This window comes from Glycine max, chromosome 6 (assembly GCF_000004515.6).
Source record: "Glycine max cultivar Williams 82 chromosome 6, Glycine_max_v4.0, whole genome shotgun sequence".
Lineage (NCBI taxonomy): Eukaryota > Viridiplantae > Streptophyta > Magnoliopsida > Fabales > Fabaceae > Glycine > Glycine max.
Window position 1 is genome coordinate 1038455 of NC_038242.2, and position 15628 is coordinate 1054082.

A 15628-nucleotide genomic window follows, 5' to 3' on the forward strand; every position below is an offset into this window, starting at 1 on the left:
ATATAAATGGCAGCAATGTTATGTTAGATTTAGGCCTATCTGAGCTCTACTAATCATTATGTGTGATTTGCTTATTAAGAGATAATTTATACAATTTACTGAATGAAATCAAGAAGTAGCAACCTCAATGCAATGCTGAGTTTTCATTTATTATTTGCTTTGACTTTACCACACTCTTGTCGGAAGCAACGAAGCAAACGCAAGGAACTTCTCATGGACACCATCGTTTCTTAAATGTTACTATTTACTAGTTCCCCTTCTATATAGTATATAGAGTCATTAACATTTATGGCTGATCGCATGAAGACAAAGAGTGTCTATTTAAAAGTATTTTTTTTTTTTTATAAAATAGATCAAGTTAAAGAAATTGATTTCTTCTTTAAAAAAAGAGTTAAATTCTCTTTCCTGTTTTATTAATATAAAAGCTGTAAAATATATTAAATAGAAATGAAAGACATGTTAAAGTTGGAAGGAAAGAAAGAAGGAGAAAGGGGTAAGATAGTATTTTGACATGCAGGAAACGAAGCGGTAGTAGTAGAGAGTAGTGGGAAGGTAACCGGAGTTTCTCTCCCACCGCTATATCATATGGGGGCCAATTGTTTTATTTTCATCATTCATTCAAATTCTGCTTCCAATCATATTTAAATAGAAACACACACTCCTCATCCCAAACCCTACATTTTCTTCAAGCGCTGCGGTGGATCAGATTCCCCATTAAGGTACGCTGCTTCTACTTCCGAGGCCTTCATTAAGAATCGAATCGTATTTATTACCCACTCTTTCAGCTTAGGGCTACGATCCCCATTTTGCATTCCCTTGTTATAAATGTAGGATGGAGGATGGTGAGAAACCCAGCCATGGCATTGCTGATATGGATGTTGTTGATGCCACTTTGCAAAGCCATCGTGTGGCTTCTGATCAAGTAATGGTCCTACAGGGTCATGATATCAAAAACGGCGATTCTGATCCTGCTCACGTGCCAGCAACCAGTGCAATTAGCAATAATCAGTTTGAACTTGAAGATGCTAAGACTGTTTCGCATCAGGAACTGATCACTCCAAAGCCTAAAGAAAAGAATGTCAGAGAAATGAAGAATGTGCTAAATGATACCGAGGTACTTCCACTTCCACTAAGATATCAGAGCATTTTCTTCTTCTTTTGTAGATTGTAATTATCTTGCCGCTTACCCACAGATGACTGATTATGATGAGTATGGCACGCCTCTGGATCGAGAAACATTTATGAAAGAGCTTGAGACTTTCTACAGAGAGCGGTCCTTGGAATTTAAGCCTCCTAAGTTTTATGGAGAGCCACTCAATTGTCTTAAGTACGTATAATATCCCCTGTGATGCATTCATGCAATGTAACCCCTTTAAGGCTAGTTTAAGTGGACCTGTCTTCCTCCTTGATACTAATTTTTAATGTGTTACTTATCTCTTTTGATAGCTGATTTCTTACTTTTCCATGGGCTGCAGGTTGTGGAGAGCTGTTATCAGACTAGGCGGCTATGATGTGGTATGGATTATTCTTCTGTGTTAATGTTATTGCTAAATAGTTCTATCCCGTTCATGCCTTTTGTAAGATAAAAGGAATTTTTCATCGAATATAGATTTCAACATTTTAGCAAACGTCCAGATGATACCTCAGATATACTGTAGTTGTGCTTTCAGTACTACTGTTTGTTATGCTTTCCCTATGTTTGATGGCCTAGGTAGTGCTTATATACTCAGAGCTACACAAACGATTGCAGACACTAGTTGTAGGCTATAGCACAAAGAGAACTGATGCCGTGGAAGTCAAGCATTTCTTCACTTTGTCCTCAGTCCTCTTGTCAACTTTACAAAGATCCTATCATTTAGTATTTGTCATTCATCTAATAAATCCTTTTTGAATTTTGAAAGATATGGTAGGGCTATGTTCAAATAGTTGTTGTCTGACTTGTGGAGACCTGGTAACTGCTTCAGCCTATGTGATTTGGTCTTGTACTTTCCTTATAGTAGGTTCATGAGACCCAGCCCAGATTCTTTATTTTTTTTTGTCCTGTAACTTTTTTTGATTAGCAGACAATTTAATTATAAATTTTGGAACAGAATGTATCATTACATTTTTAGTTTATTTGACATTTGGGTTGCCTCTTGTTAGGCTCTAGATATCACGTTGAGAATGAAAGAGAATGAGAGGCACGATGACTTGTGTCAGAATTACACAGCGGAGCATATATTTATATTAGGAGTCATAAATGCAATAATATTTACAAGAATATACAGTCACTCTAATTGACATAATTACATGACATATATACCAGCTGGAAAAAAAAATATAATATACCATATTTACAAGTATTACTATGATTACATAATTTCCATCAAGTTTTGGGCCCTCTGCCAGTTATTGATTACCAATAAGTGATAAAGTTGATCTTATTGATTGATTATATGTAGGTAACTGGATCCAAGTTGTGGCGGCAAGTAGGAGAGTCTTTCCACCCCCCAAAGTATGGCCTAAACATATTATTGTTTTGTAGTCTTACTAAGCCGTCTTAACCTCTTCATACTATATTTTTGCTTTTTACTGTCACTGTTAAACTCTTTATAGTCTGCTGAGTGGCTTAAAACTGATTGTTATCAACATGTATAAATTAGTTTCTAAAACATAGAGTTAGCAGATGTGGCTTATAACTCTTTAAAATTAAGCAAATGTGGTCCACATGTTAAGTTGCCATCCAATTGTTAATAAAGTCAGCTGATGTGGTTGTCAGATTTGTGATGTGGCGAGTCATTGTGCTGATTTGGATAGATAACAAATCACAATATGCCAAACGATGAGGTGTGGTTATATTTGGAACATAAAAATTATCTTCTTGGTCAATGGTTTTGGGGTTTCTGAAACTTGGTTGTTCATCTTGAGAGTTGAATGAAAGAAGAAATCAAGTGGGTGATTCTCAGATTCTTTGACATATTGACTGGTGGTGATAGTGAATAATATGAACCTTCCTCTCTAATTTACACAGAAATGAGGAAAAGATATTGGGGTTGTCTACAGGTTGTCTAATATAGCAAAACTCATCATCTAACAGGTTGTCTTAGACAGCAAAATCTATATAACCTAAATCCATATGGTTTGCTGGTAATAAGAGTCTGAGTAAATTTCAATAAGTACTGTATGCAGTTTATGCATGCTTGTCTTTAAAATTACCAGATTCTGAAACTATATTATACAAAATTTGCTTGGATCTTGAATTGGCTATTTGGTATTTTAGCTCTAGGGACAGGTTTGTGGTGGTGGACTGTAAACGCTAACCATACTAGCTTGTCAAATACAAAAATGACAGTAAAACCAACCATACAGGGTCGAGGTCAACATGGTGCAGCTCAATCCCTGATTTGACTAAACTGTGAAGTTCTATATATCACTACACCACATAACACAGTTTTGTTTGATCATTTAGTCATTAAGTTAGTGCCCTATATGAACAATACTGAACTAGCAATATGAAATTTCATTGCCATGTCATGATGTCTGTGTTAAAATTTTGATGGTAACTTAACAGATGGACCACATTTGCTTAATTTTAAAAGTAAGGGTACTTGATTGGCTTAAAAAATATTAGGGGAACTAAGATTACGTGTGTCCCATACTAAGGGAACCAAAATGCAAAAGTCAAAATAAAAACTCTTTCTAAACATTTCCCTTTGCTCATTATTATATTGATTTTTTTCCTCACAGGACCTGCACTACAGTCTCATGGACATTTAGAATTTTTTATGAGAAGGTAGTGCACTCATCTCTAATTATTTGAAAGATTTCATCTTTGTTATTGTTATAATTGGTAAATTAGAGTAAACTTATACTTCTGTTGAGTGTTGATACCAGAATTGGCTAATATTTTTTCTGAAATATCGTATGAGCGTCAGTTTCTGCTTGAGTTGATGTCTATTTCATGTTCCTATCTTCAAAGGTAAAAGAAGGGAAGTGTGTATGCTGTCTCTACTTCTTTCCACGGTGTGTGCTGTCTTTGTCACAGGACTGGATACCAATGAAACTCTAGATTTGCCATTATTATCTGCTTTTTGCTTAAACTATTTCAACTATTACTTTTGTTGTCTTTTTTAAGCCACTTGTATGATCTGGTTTCCTTTTTCCTGAATTTTCAATTTGCGCAGGCACTTTTAGAGTATGAAAAGCACAAGAGAGAGATTGGGGAGCTACAGCTCCCTGTTGGACCATTCCATCAATCTTCAAATGTGGAAAAAGAGGTTTGTATAATGTTCTTTGTTGTTTCCCCTTTTATTCCTTGATTTCATGCTCACATGAAGATTAGTTTTATTATATAAGATCATGTATTGTTTTCCTTTGTCATTTGAACTTGAATAAAGCTCCTTCTTTCTTTACTTATGCTGCTCATGGTTATTGAATCGAGATTCGAATTGTGAATCAGAAAAGCTATTTTACGAATCATGAATCGAATTGTATTATGAATCGTAAGATACATGATCAATAAAATATACGACATTTTTGGTAAAAATGAGTGACTTGCAAAAAAATAAAATAAAAATATAACCTAATATATCATATATTCAAGTCATAAATCAAAAGAACAAAAAATTGTAACTTCCCAAAGTGTTCAACCCCTTCTAAAGTAAAACCAATAAGAAGAAATAAGTCTTGTACCTCAAAAAACTGAAAATGGAACAAATAAGAGAGGAAAAATTAAAAGAATAGAAGCCATAATGCTGACAAAAAGAGAGTACGAGAGAGGAAATTATATGTTACAAGAAAAAGTAACCACCACAAGAAGACAAAAGGCAATGAAAATTATAAAAAGCATAAGTGGTCAAGTGGCTCGGTGACTTGCACAGTCGCACTTCTCTTCACAATGAAATTGGTTGAAAGCATAATAAGTTCACAAAAGTTGAGGTGTGAAGAAAATGCCACTGGATTTGAATTTTGAACGAAATGGCTGTTAGAATGCAAACATTGGGCTTTTATGGTTGTGTGTGTCTGTGTGAGACAATATATATATATATATATATATATATATATATATATATATATATTCTAGAGTCCTAGTTTTTTTGTTGAGCACAATTAAGTAGAAAGATTTAGGAAATCAATGGGGGTATTTTTAATCATTGCTGTGAATAATAACTTTTGAACTGTACCATGATAGAGAAGTAACAGAAACCAAAAATATTTGGCCCAATAAGTTTTCCATCAACAAAAGCTAACTTATCATAGATGCAATATTCTCTATTGTGATGCCTTTGCAGTTTGCATACCTTTTCCAAAAAGGAAACCATAGATGCAATTGGAATAGAATATAAGGGTCTATACTATGTATTTTGTCATCTTAGAAGGACTACATTTCACAAAACCCCATGAGATATGCATATGTGTGCCTATAATTGTATCATACCAAGGTGAATTGTCAAATATTTGTTGGTTGTTGGCTTAGTAAAAATGTTTGACAATTTAAATGGCTTAAACAATAAATGATTGACAACTCACATTGGATATTAATAACCTCATGTCTTAAAAAACATAGGTACAGGAGCAATCTTCTTATATGATATTACATTAAGTAAAATATCTAAAGTATCTATTTATATATGTAAAAATTGCAACATACAGTCACAATTTTAAAAAAGAAAAAACTGAAGAACTATTTTTTTTTATAAAAAAAAGCTATAAAGGAATAGAATATTTGAGATAAATTGAATGCAGAATATTATATTTTAAACAGGAAAAGGGGGGAACACTGTGATAGGTTAAAAAGTTTCTACGTAATTGATAATTGCTAACAGCATTTAGGGGATAAGTCATTAGTCTGTCTCTCAAATTCTTCACATCATCATAATCATACTAAGTAATTTAAGAAAATGTAAAGGAGAAACCTAAACAGTTGCCAACAATGCTGGAAATTGCAACCATTGTTGGTGGTGCCATAAAATATGGAAGGATGTTCTGACTTCTAACCCATCAATTCCCAAAGTCCTCAATCTGCGAGACCTCTAGTCTAGGGATCATCAGAGGTGGTCTGTAGCTGCTGGTTCTCTACAGCAAAATGAAAAGCAAGGGGAGTGTTGAAATTTTACAGAAAAGAGCATTTGAGACAGAGATTTGGGGGCATGCAACATTTCAACCTCTACCCTTTGTTTGTATATATCAAATAATAAGTTTCTTTTGCAGCCTGCTGTTTACCAGACTCCAGGCTCAGGTAGAGCAAGAAGGGATGCAGCAGCACGTGCAATGCAAGGTTGGCATGCTCAGCGCCTTCTTGGATACGGTGAGGTTGCTGAGCCAGTTATTAAGGTCTGTTGAGACCTTTACAATTTACATTCTTATTCTTAGTATCATTTTATTGTTGATCACTGTAACTCTGTCTTATAGCAATGTTTCTACTAATAGAGTGTTTGTTTTTTCTTGCACAGGACAAGAACTTCAGTTCCACGCCAAAGCGTGAAAAGAACCTAAAAAGTATTGGTATGGTCACTACAAACATCACCAACTTTCTCTAAATTAATAGCTATCTCATTTATTTATGCTTCAATGAATCAGGTATGAATAATAAACAGAGGACACTGTCTGGTCTGGAGCATGCTGAAAAATCTGCAAATATTGAAGGAGATCGGCAGTTAAGTTACTGGTCTTCTGTTAATTGACCTATAATAGTCCTGTGCATAGATTCATGATCTTTGAGCACTGTTGGCTTTTCCATCTACAATCTTTTAATTCATGGCATTAGCCACCCACCACTCGAAGTTCTCTTCATTATAACAATTACTGTTGAGTAAATTAATTTTGCTGTTACACAATTAATAAATGTTATTTCTTTTATTAGATTCATAGGTTTTCAGCAAAATAAAATTAAGGAATTAATCAGAACAAGTTGGTGCACCTTATTAATGATACTGCCCTATACATATCTTATTCAAGTCCTTGAAGATATGCTTGCTTCCTCCCTAAAGGTTTCTATATCTACATCTTTCCTACCCCAAAGTTTTGTGAGCCAAAACACAGACAAACTAATAAAGTGAATGTGCCCTGGGAAATCCTTTGGCATTTTCTTAATGTCAGTGAGGATTCCCTTCATTATTACTGATTCTTCAATCAATTCAACCACATACAATCCCTATTTCAATCTGAAAAGGATACATGTGCACTGTGAGATATGATAAAGTTTCAGTGTATCAAATGAACCAAGGCTAATTGAGTTTTTCATCTGATAGATTGGTCACAGCAGTAGTGGATGTTGGACCCCCAGCTGACTGGGTGAAGATCAATGTGCGTGAAAGTGTAAGTCAGTTTGGTTGTATTCTGTACCTAATTTATGTCCTTCTTGTGTATCATAATGGCAGATTTTTTCTCCTGTAAATAGAATTTAATAATTAATTTTTTACTGTTTGCTGTATCATTGTCCAGAAGGATTGTTTTGAGGTATATGCCCTAGTTCCTGGGCTCCTTCGTGAGGAGGTGAGCACCATGGCTTGTCTTTATCCATTGTTTATTTTTATGCAGAAAAAGTGGCTTGATATTTGGGTATTTTTTTGCAGAAACACTGGGTAGATTTTATCATAGATTTTTCTTCTTAAGCGTAACTGTATAAAATAGAATGTACAATCATTTTTTACAATCTCCACTGATCTATATTGGCTGTTTTTCGATGCCTTTTTGTTAGGAGGGAAATTCTTCTGCCTATATAGTTTTATATATGTATGGGATAATTTGCCTTCATTTGTCATGTTAAAATTAAAAACTAATATTATGATTGGAAAAGGTTCTTCTAAGTGAGCAATGGTGTATTCACGCTTAATTTTATTAAGTGCACATTAAATGATTTAAATGCTGAAGAGTGAATACAAACCTTATTTCATTTTAGATTGAAAAGAGTATTTTCCTTTGTGATTGATTATGGCTTCCTTGGTTTCTACTTTTATTGTTGACTTTGTTATAACAAATCCAGGTGCGAGTCCAATCAGATCCAGTTGGACGTCTTGTTATAACTGGTGTGCCAGAACATATAGACAATCCATGGGGAATTACCCCCTTCAAAAAGGTAAACTACCCTTTTCTTAACAGAGATCTTGGTATGACGCTGAGAGTAATAACAGAATGTCATGTAAGGACGTGGCATCTTCGTTGAAAGTGATTGACTGAAATTTGATGTTTTTCAGGTTGTGAACTTACCTGCAAGAATTGATTCGCTTCAGACATCTGCTGTTGTTAGTTTGCATGGTCGACTATTTGTACGCGTTCCTTTTGAGCAAGGAGCTGTGTGAGATGTGAATGTTCCTCCCTTGAATCATTGATTTATGAAATCTCCCCTTCATATTATTAGTCGAAACTACCACCAACTTTAACATTTTTTTAGGGAAAAATACCCAATTTAACTAATACAATATGCTTGAATTTTCCCATCAAACGCCTTTTTATCCATATGCGAAAGAAATGGACTTGGTGTTCTGGTGCATCATTAACAAGCAAGAGTCCGAGAAGTGGAGTGGTGGAGGACTCGTTCAAAAGCTCGTTGCTTTCGAAAATGCTAAATGAAGATGTTAGTCTGGCAAAAAAAAAAAAACACTATTGTACATCGTCTTCCAATTAAGTGTGGATGTGAACAGAAAATATTTTAATCATTACTCCAATCCAAATGTGAACAGAAAATATTTTAATCGTATATATGATTTTGGTTCCCTTTCCAGCATCTCTTTAGGACTTTTTTTCCCACATTGCATCAACCTTTTAAAATTAACTCCTAAAATTTTTAACTTGTTTTATACTACTATAATGGTGATACCTTTTAATAAAAGTGCACGAACATATAGGTACGTCCAGGATGAATGTGTATATTCTCAAGAGTCAAATATGGAATTCAAAGACTTTAGATTCTCTATCTTTTATTTCTCGTGTAATTCTCAATAAAATAATTTAGACATGTGTTAAGATTTTATCTTTACTCCCTCTTCTCTTCTGTATATTAAACTATTTTAGTTGAGTTTGCTGGCATCGATTTTCATGGGTTAAAATTAACAGTTACAGTCAGTAATTATTAGGAATAATACAATATTATTCTATAAATTTTCCTGCAATTCTTTCTAATTAAAGAATTAAGAAAATGAAAAAAATACATTTTTTATTTGATAATTAAAAAGTATTGTGCCTTATTAATAAGAACCCCGACCTTTTAAAAAAATAATAAGAGTCCCGAGACCCAAATTAAAGAATTAAGAAATAAATTGTCATTAAAAAATAAATACATTGGAAATCAAATAAGGTGTGTTCATAATAGTTTTTATTTATTTATTTCTTAACTAGTATGTTAAAGGCAACTTGTCATCATTCTATATGATGAGGACATAACCAAGGGCAAGGACCGTGAAGCACTTGAAGGTCCCATGACCAGAGGCAGACTTAAACAAGTCCAACACGTCATAGAGACAAGGCTGGTCATTTGTATAGCTGCCATTGATGATGATTGAAGGCCCAAGTGGAGAAAGATGAAGGCCCAGAGGCAGAGGCACTACCAAGACTACTAATTGTTGTTGAAGGCCCAAACTAACTTGAAGGCCCAAGTTAAATAAGTTTTTAGTTATAATTTATTTTTATTGTAATTTTGGCCCAAACTGTTTAGAAGGCCCATGTCTATTTTTATCTTTTTCTTCAGATACACTATAAGTATTTGTTTTTGTTTTCAATAAAAGGAAGTTTTGACATTTGATAAAATTTGGTGAGAGTTTCTCTCTGAGTTCCTTGTTGAAACAATCTCAGACTTATCAAGGTAATCCTTGTGGCGTCTACCCTGACTTATCTTCCTTCACCGGAAGTGGCGTCATCCAAACCTCCGTAGCCTGTATCAAACGATCCACTCCTACTCAGGTTCACATCATCTGGTATCAGAGCTTCGGCTCTTGATACAGGTTCTATCCTATCCTATCCTATCCTATTTTTTTTCTTCGTAATTTGTCTAGGTTTGTGTTTTTGTCCTTGTTCTGTTATTTGCGTTCTTGTTCTTGTTCTTGTTCTTGTCACGTTCTTGTTCTTGTTTCTTGTGTCTTTCAAACTTTGTGTCAAAAAAAAAATAAAAATTGTTTGAGTTCTTGTTTCTTGTTCTTGTGCCTATCATATTGTATTCTGTCTTTTGTTCATAACTTTTGTTTCAGCCTATTCGAATTCTGTTTGGGGTAAAAATTGCCTAATTGCTGAATTGCTAAATTGTCAAATTTGCCTAATGATGATTGCCTATTGAACGAATTCTAATAGCTGGACGTCTGAAAAAAAAAACAAAAAAAAATAGAGAGAAAAAAAAAAAGAAACGAAAAAAAAAGAAAGAAAGAAAGAGAAAGAAAGAAAGAAAAAAAGGAAACAGTTGCAAAAAAAAAAAAAAAAAAAGTTGCAAAAATTTTGAAAAAAAAAAAGTGGGTGTTTGATCTTTGAAAACGAAATTGAGGCATTTAGAGGTGTTTTTTTTGAAAGAAAATCGTGGAACAAATCCCCTTATCTAGATTCTCCTCTGAATTCTGAGCGTTTTGATATATAGTGGGCCTCAAACGGACAACTGTAGCAAAAGTTATGAGCATTTGAAGTTTACTTGTCCTATCTGTTGTCCTATCTAATATCTTATCTGTTATCCTACCTAATATCTTATCTATTATCCTATCTAATATCTTATCTGTTATCCTACCTAATATCTTATCTGTTATCCTATCTATAATATCTTATTTGTTATCATATCTGTTACCCAAATTAAAGCTCACCTGTTATCCAAATCCAAATCTAATATATTATTATCCAAATCAAGTCCAAGTTGTTATCCCAAATCAAATATGTTTGTGATCATTATATTGTCTTTCCTTTTATTTTATATTACCTTGTGTGTCTAATTTGGTCCATCCAGGAACTTAAGAGGAAACACGAGTGGTAAAAGGCAAGAGGGAATACATTACACAAAAGCCTATTGAGAGCATTAAACACGAGTGTACTACCATCTAAGAGACGTGAGTAGAGTGTTGTGAGGTCCTGAAACCTTAATAATTTTTATTGCACATTTTTTTTTCCTGTTGAATTATGGCTGGAGCAGGTGGTGGTGGTGACAAGTACCATCAGTTGGACGGCGCTCAACGTCTGTTAGTGGATGCGATGAATGCACAGATGCAACGTTTGCTAGACCGTACCACAGAGGAGGTCTATGGACGACTAGAAGCTTTGGAGAACCAAGCCAATCAGAATGCTAGACGAAATATAGATGGGAATAGAGGTAACAATGGCGGTAATGACGGACAGAGGCAGAACCGGGTTGAGGGAGTAAAGCTCAATGTTCCTCCCTTCAAAGGTAGAAGTGATCCAGATGCCTACCTGGACTGGGAAATGAAGACTGAGCACGTATTTGCCTGCAATGACTACACTGATGCGCAGAAAGTCAAGCTAGCAGCAGCTGAATTCTCCGACTATGCCCTTGTTTGGTGGCATAAATACCAAAGAGAAATGTTGAGAGAGGAACGGCGAGAGGTAGATACATGGACTGAGATGAAAAGGGTGATGAGAAAAAGGTATGTGCCCACTAGCTATAACAGAACCATGCGACAGAAACTCCAAGGGCTGTCCCAAGGGAATTTAACCGTGGAAGAATATTATAAAGAGATGGAAATGGCGTTAGTGAGGGCCAACATCGAAGAGGACTCCGAAGACACAATGGCTCGTTTCCTGAATGGTCTAAACCCTGAAATCAGAGATGTTGTTGAATTACAGGAGTATGTGGTGTTGGATGACTTGTTACATAGGGCGCTTCGGGTTGAACAGCAAATTAAAAGAAGAAGTGCAACAAGGAGGAACTCACCCAATACTTACAACCAAAACTGGGCCAACAGATCCAAGAAGGAGGGAGGTAATTCGTTCCGACCTGCAGCCACATCCCCGTATGGAAAGTCAGCAACACCCAGTGTAGGTGGAAGCAAACATAACACCTCCACTTCCTCATCCAATACTGGAACCAGAAACATAAAATGTTTCAAGTGCTTAGGCAGAGGACATATTGCTTCTGAATGTCCAACCAGGAGGACCATGATCATGAAGGCTGATGGAGAAATCACTAGTGAGTCTGAAATCAGTGAAGAAGAAGTGGAAGAAGAAGAGTATGAGGAGGAAGCTATGCAGGGTGATATGTTGATGGTGAGAAGGCTGTTGGGAAATCAAATGCAGCCACTGGATGACAATCAAAGAGAAAATATTTTCCACACCAGATGTGTAATTAATGGTAAGCTATGCTCTTTAATTGTTGATGGAGGAAGCTGTACCAATGTTGCAAGTTCCACATTAGTGACCAAACTGAATTTGGAAACTAAGCCCCATCCTAGACCATACAAACTTCAGTGGCTTAGTGAAGATGAAGAGGTAAAAGTGACTCAACAGGTTGAGGTGTGTCTCACCATTGGGCGATATAATGACAAGGTGCTGTGTGATGTGGTCCCAATGGAAGCGACCCATGTGCTGTTAGGAAGACCGTGGCAGTATGATACCAAGGCAGTGCATGATGGCTTCACCAACAAAATCTCTTTCCAGCAAGCTGACAAGAAGATTGTTCTCAAACCGTTATCTCCTCAAGAGGTTTGTGAGGATCAGATAAAAATGAGAGAAAAGAAAAAGAGTGAGACACTTGAGAGGAAGAAGAGTGAGACACTTGAGAAGGAAAAGAGAGGAAAGAAAAAGAGTGAAACACTTGAGAGGGAAAAGAGGGAAAACAAAAAGAGTGAAACACTTGAGGGCAAACAGCTTTATTTAGCAACAAAAAGGGAGGTGAGGAGGGTGCTTTGTGCGAGACAACCCCTCTATTTATTGTTTTCTCAACGTCAGATGTTGCATGCTAACCCAATTGATGAATTTAAATTGCCTTCTAGTATTCAATCTCTTCTGCAGGATTTTGATGATGTGTTTCCAGCAAGTGTACCAGATGGTTTGCCACCATTGAGGGGAATTGAGCATCACATTGATCTCATTCCCGGAGCGTCCTTGCCCAATCGGCCAGCTTATAGGAGCAACCCACAAGAAACTAAGGAGATCGAAAGGCAAGTATCCGAACTCCTGAGCAAAGGTTGGGTGAGAGATAGTATGAGTCCGTGCGCTGTACCTGTCATTCTAGTACCCAAGAAGGACGGCTCATGGAGGATGTGTTCTGATTGTAGAGCCATAAACAACATCACCATCAAGTATAGGCACCCAATCCCCAGGTTAGATGATCTTCTTGATGAACTGTATGGTGCATGTGTGTTTTCTAAAATTGATTTGAAAAGTGGCTATAATCAGATTAGAATCAGAGAGGGAGATGAATGGAAAACTGCCTTTAAAACAAAATATGGTTTGTATGAGTGGATGGTTATGCCATTTGGTTTGACTAATGCACCTAGTACTTTCATGAGATTGATGAACCATGTTTTAAGGGAATTTATTGGGAAATTTGTGGTGGTGTACTTTGATGATATTCTTATCTATAGCACTAGTCTTGATTTGCATGTTCAACATTTGCAATCTGTTTTAAGTGTGCTTAGGAAAGAAAAATTGTATGCCAACCTAGAAAAGTGCTCCTTTTGTACTGATCATGTGGTGTTTCTGGGTTTTGTTGTTAGTGCTGAGGGAGTACGGGTGGATGTGGAAAAGGTTAAGGCCATCCAAGAATGGCCAACACCTAAGACCCTGAGTGAGGTGAGGGGATTTCATGGTTTAGCAAGTTTCTATAGGAGATTTGTTAAGGATTTTAGTACATTGGCTGCTCCTCTGACTGAAGTTGTTAAGAAGAATGTGGGTTTCAAATGGGGTAAGAAACAAGAAGAGGCCTTTGCTGCCCTCAAACATAGGTTAACTAATGCACCCATTCTTGCTATGCCTAATTTTGCAAAATCATTTGAAATTGAGTGTGATGCGTCAAATGTGGGCATTGGGGCTGTTTTATTGCAAGAGGGACATCCGATAGCTTATTTTAGTGAAAAGTTAGGAGCCGCTGCCCTTAACTATTCAACTTATGATAAGGAATTGTATGCTTTGGTTAGGGCTTTACAAACTTGGCAGCATTACCTATTACCCAAAGAGTTTGTCATCCATAGTGATCACGAGTCCTTAAAATACTTAAAAGGCCAAGGAAAGCTTAATAAGAGGCATGCTAAGTGGGTAGATTTTTTAGAGCAATTTCCATATGTCATCAAACATAAAAAGGGGAAAGGGAATGTAGTGGCTGATGCACTGTCTAGGAGACATGCTTTACTTGCTATGCTTGAAACTAAACTGTTTGGTCTCGAGTCTTTGAAAGACATGTATGTGCATGATGTGGACTTTGCTGAAATTTTTGCTGCATGTGAAAAGTTTTCTGAAAATGGTTACTATAGGCATAATGGATTCTTGTTTAAAGCAAATAAATTGTGTGTGCCTAAGTGTTCCATTAGAGAGTTGCTTGTGAGTGAATCACATGAGGGGGGGTTGATGGGACACTTTGGGGTTCAAAAGACCCTGGAAATTCTGCAAGAGCATTTCTTTTGGCCTCATATGAGGCGTGATGTGCATAAGTTTTGTGGTCATTGCATTGTGTGTAAACAAGCTAAATCTAAGGTTAAACCTCATGGACTGTATACTCCTTTGCCTGTTCCTGAATATCCTTGGACTGACATATCTATGGACTTTGTTTTGGGGCTGCCCAAAACCAAGAATGGAAAGGATTCTGTGTTTGTTGTTGTTGACAGGTTTTCTAAGATGGCACACTTCATCCCTTGCAAGAAAGTGGATGACGCTTGTCATGTGGCTGATTTGTTTTTCAAAGAAATAGTGCGGCTTCATGGATTACCGAGGAGCATTGTCAGTGATAGGGATGCAAAATTCCTTAGTCACTTTTGGAGGACCTTGTGGGGTAAGATTGGTACTAAATTGTTGTTTTCTACTACTTGTCACCCACAAACTGATGGTCAAACTGAGGTAGTCAATAGGACTTTAGGCACACTGCTTAGGACTGTTTTAAAGAAAAATCTTAAATCTTGGGAAGCCTGTTTGCCTCATGTTGAGTTTGCTTATAATCGGGCTGTCCATAGCACAACTAATTGTTCACCATTTGAGATAGTGTATGGATTTAATCCTTTGACTCCTCTTGATTTGTTGCCTATGCCTAACATTGCTATGTTTAAGCATAAGGATGCACAGGCTAAAGCTGAGTATGTGAAGAAGTTGCATGAGCAAGTGAAGGTTCAAATTGAAAAGAAAAATGCGAGCTATGCAAGGCAAGCCAACAAAAGCAGAAAGAAAGTCGTGCTTGAACCAGGTGATTGGGTTTGGGTACACCTGAGGAAGGAGAGGTTCCCAAAACACAGGAAGTCCAAGCTTCAACCTAGAGGAGACGGACCATTCCAAGTGTTGGAGAAGATCAACGACAATGCCTACAAGATTGACTTGCCTAGTGAGTATAATGTAAGTGCCACTTTCAATGTGTCTGATCTATCTCTTTTTGATGCAGATGGAGGAGCCTTGGATTTGAGGACAAATCCTTTTCAAGAAGGAGGGAGTGATGAGGACATAACCAAGGGCAAGGACCATGAAGCACTTGAAGGTCCCATGACCAGAGGCAGACTTAAACAAGCCCAACACGTCATAGAGACAAGGC

At 36.4% G+C, this 15628-nt stretch overlaps 1 protein-coding gene across 1 annotated transcript; it reads left to right on the plus strand.

Moving 5' to 3' along the window:
- The first annotated feature begins 456 nt into the window (after positions 1-456).
- On the plus strand, positions 457-8704 carry LOC100797486 (AT-rich interactive domain-containing protein 5). The gene is made up of 14 exons (XM_003527201.5): positions 457-719; positions 832-1114; positions 1194-1327; positions 1476-1515; positions 2442-2494; positions 3727-3772; positions 4164-4256; positions 6190-6312; positions 6432-6483; positions 6559-6634; positions 7230-7296; positions 7423-7473; positions 7964-8056; positions 8175-8704. Exons 2-14 carry the CDS (start codon positions 833-835, stop codon positions 8277-8279), a joined length of 1215 nt encoding a protein of 404 aa, XP_003527249.1. The 5' UTR covers positions 457-719; position 832; the 3' UTR covers positions 8280-8704.
- Positions 8705-15628: the final 6924 nt, after the last annotated feature.

Excerpts from the sequence above, each read along its gene's own strand:
- LOC100797486 (XM_003527201.5), top strand. The coding sequence starts at position 833 with ATGGAGGATGGTGAGAAACCCAGCCATGGCATTGCTGATATGGATGTT. Across the intron at positions 3,773-4,163 it reads TTAGAATTTTTTATGAGAAG|GCACTTTTAGAGTATGAAAA; the intron begins GTAGTGCACTCA and ends CAATTTGCGCAG. Across the intron at positions 6,635-7,229 it reads AATATTGAAGGAGATCGGCA|ATTGGTCACAGCAGTAGTGG; the intron begins GTTAAGTTACTG and ends TTCATCTGATAG.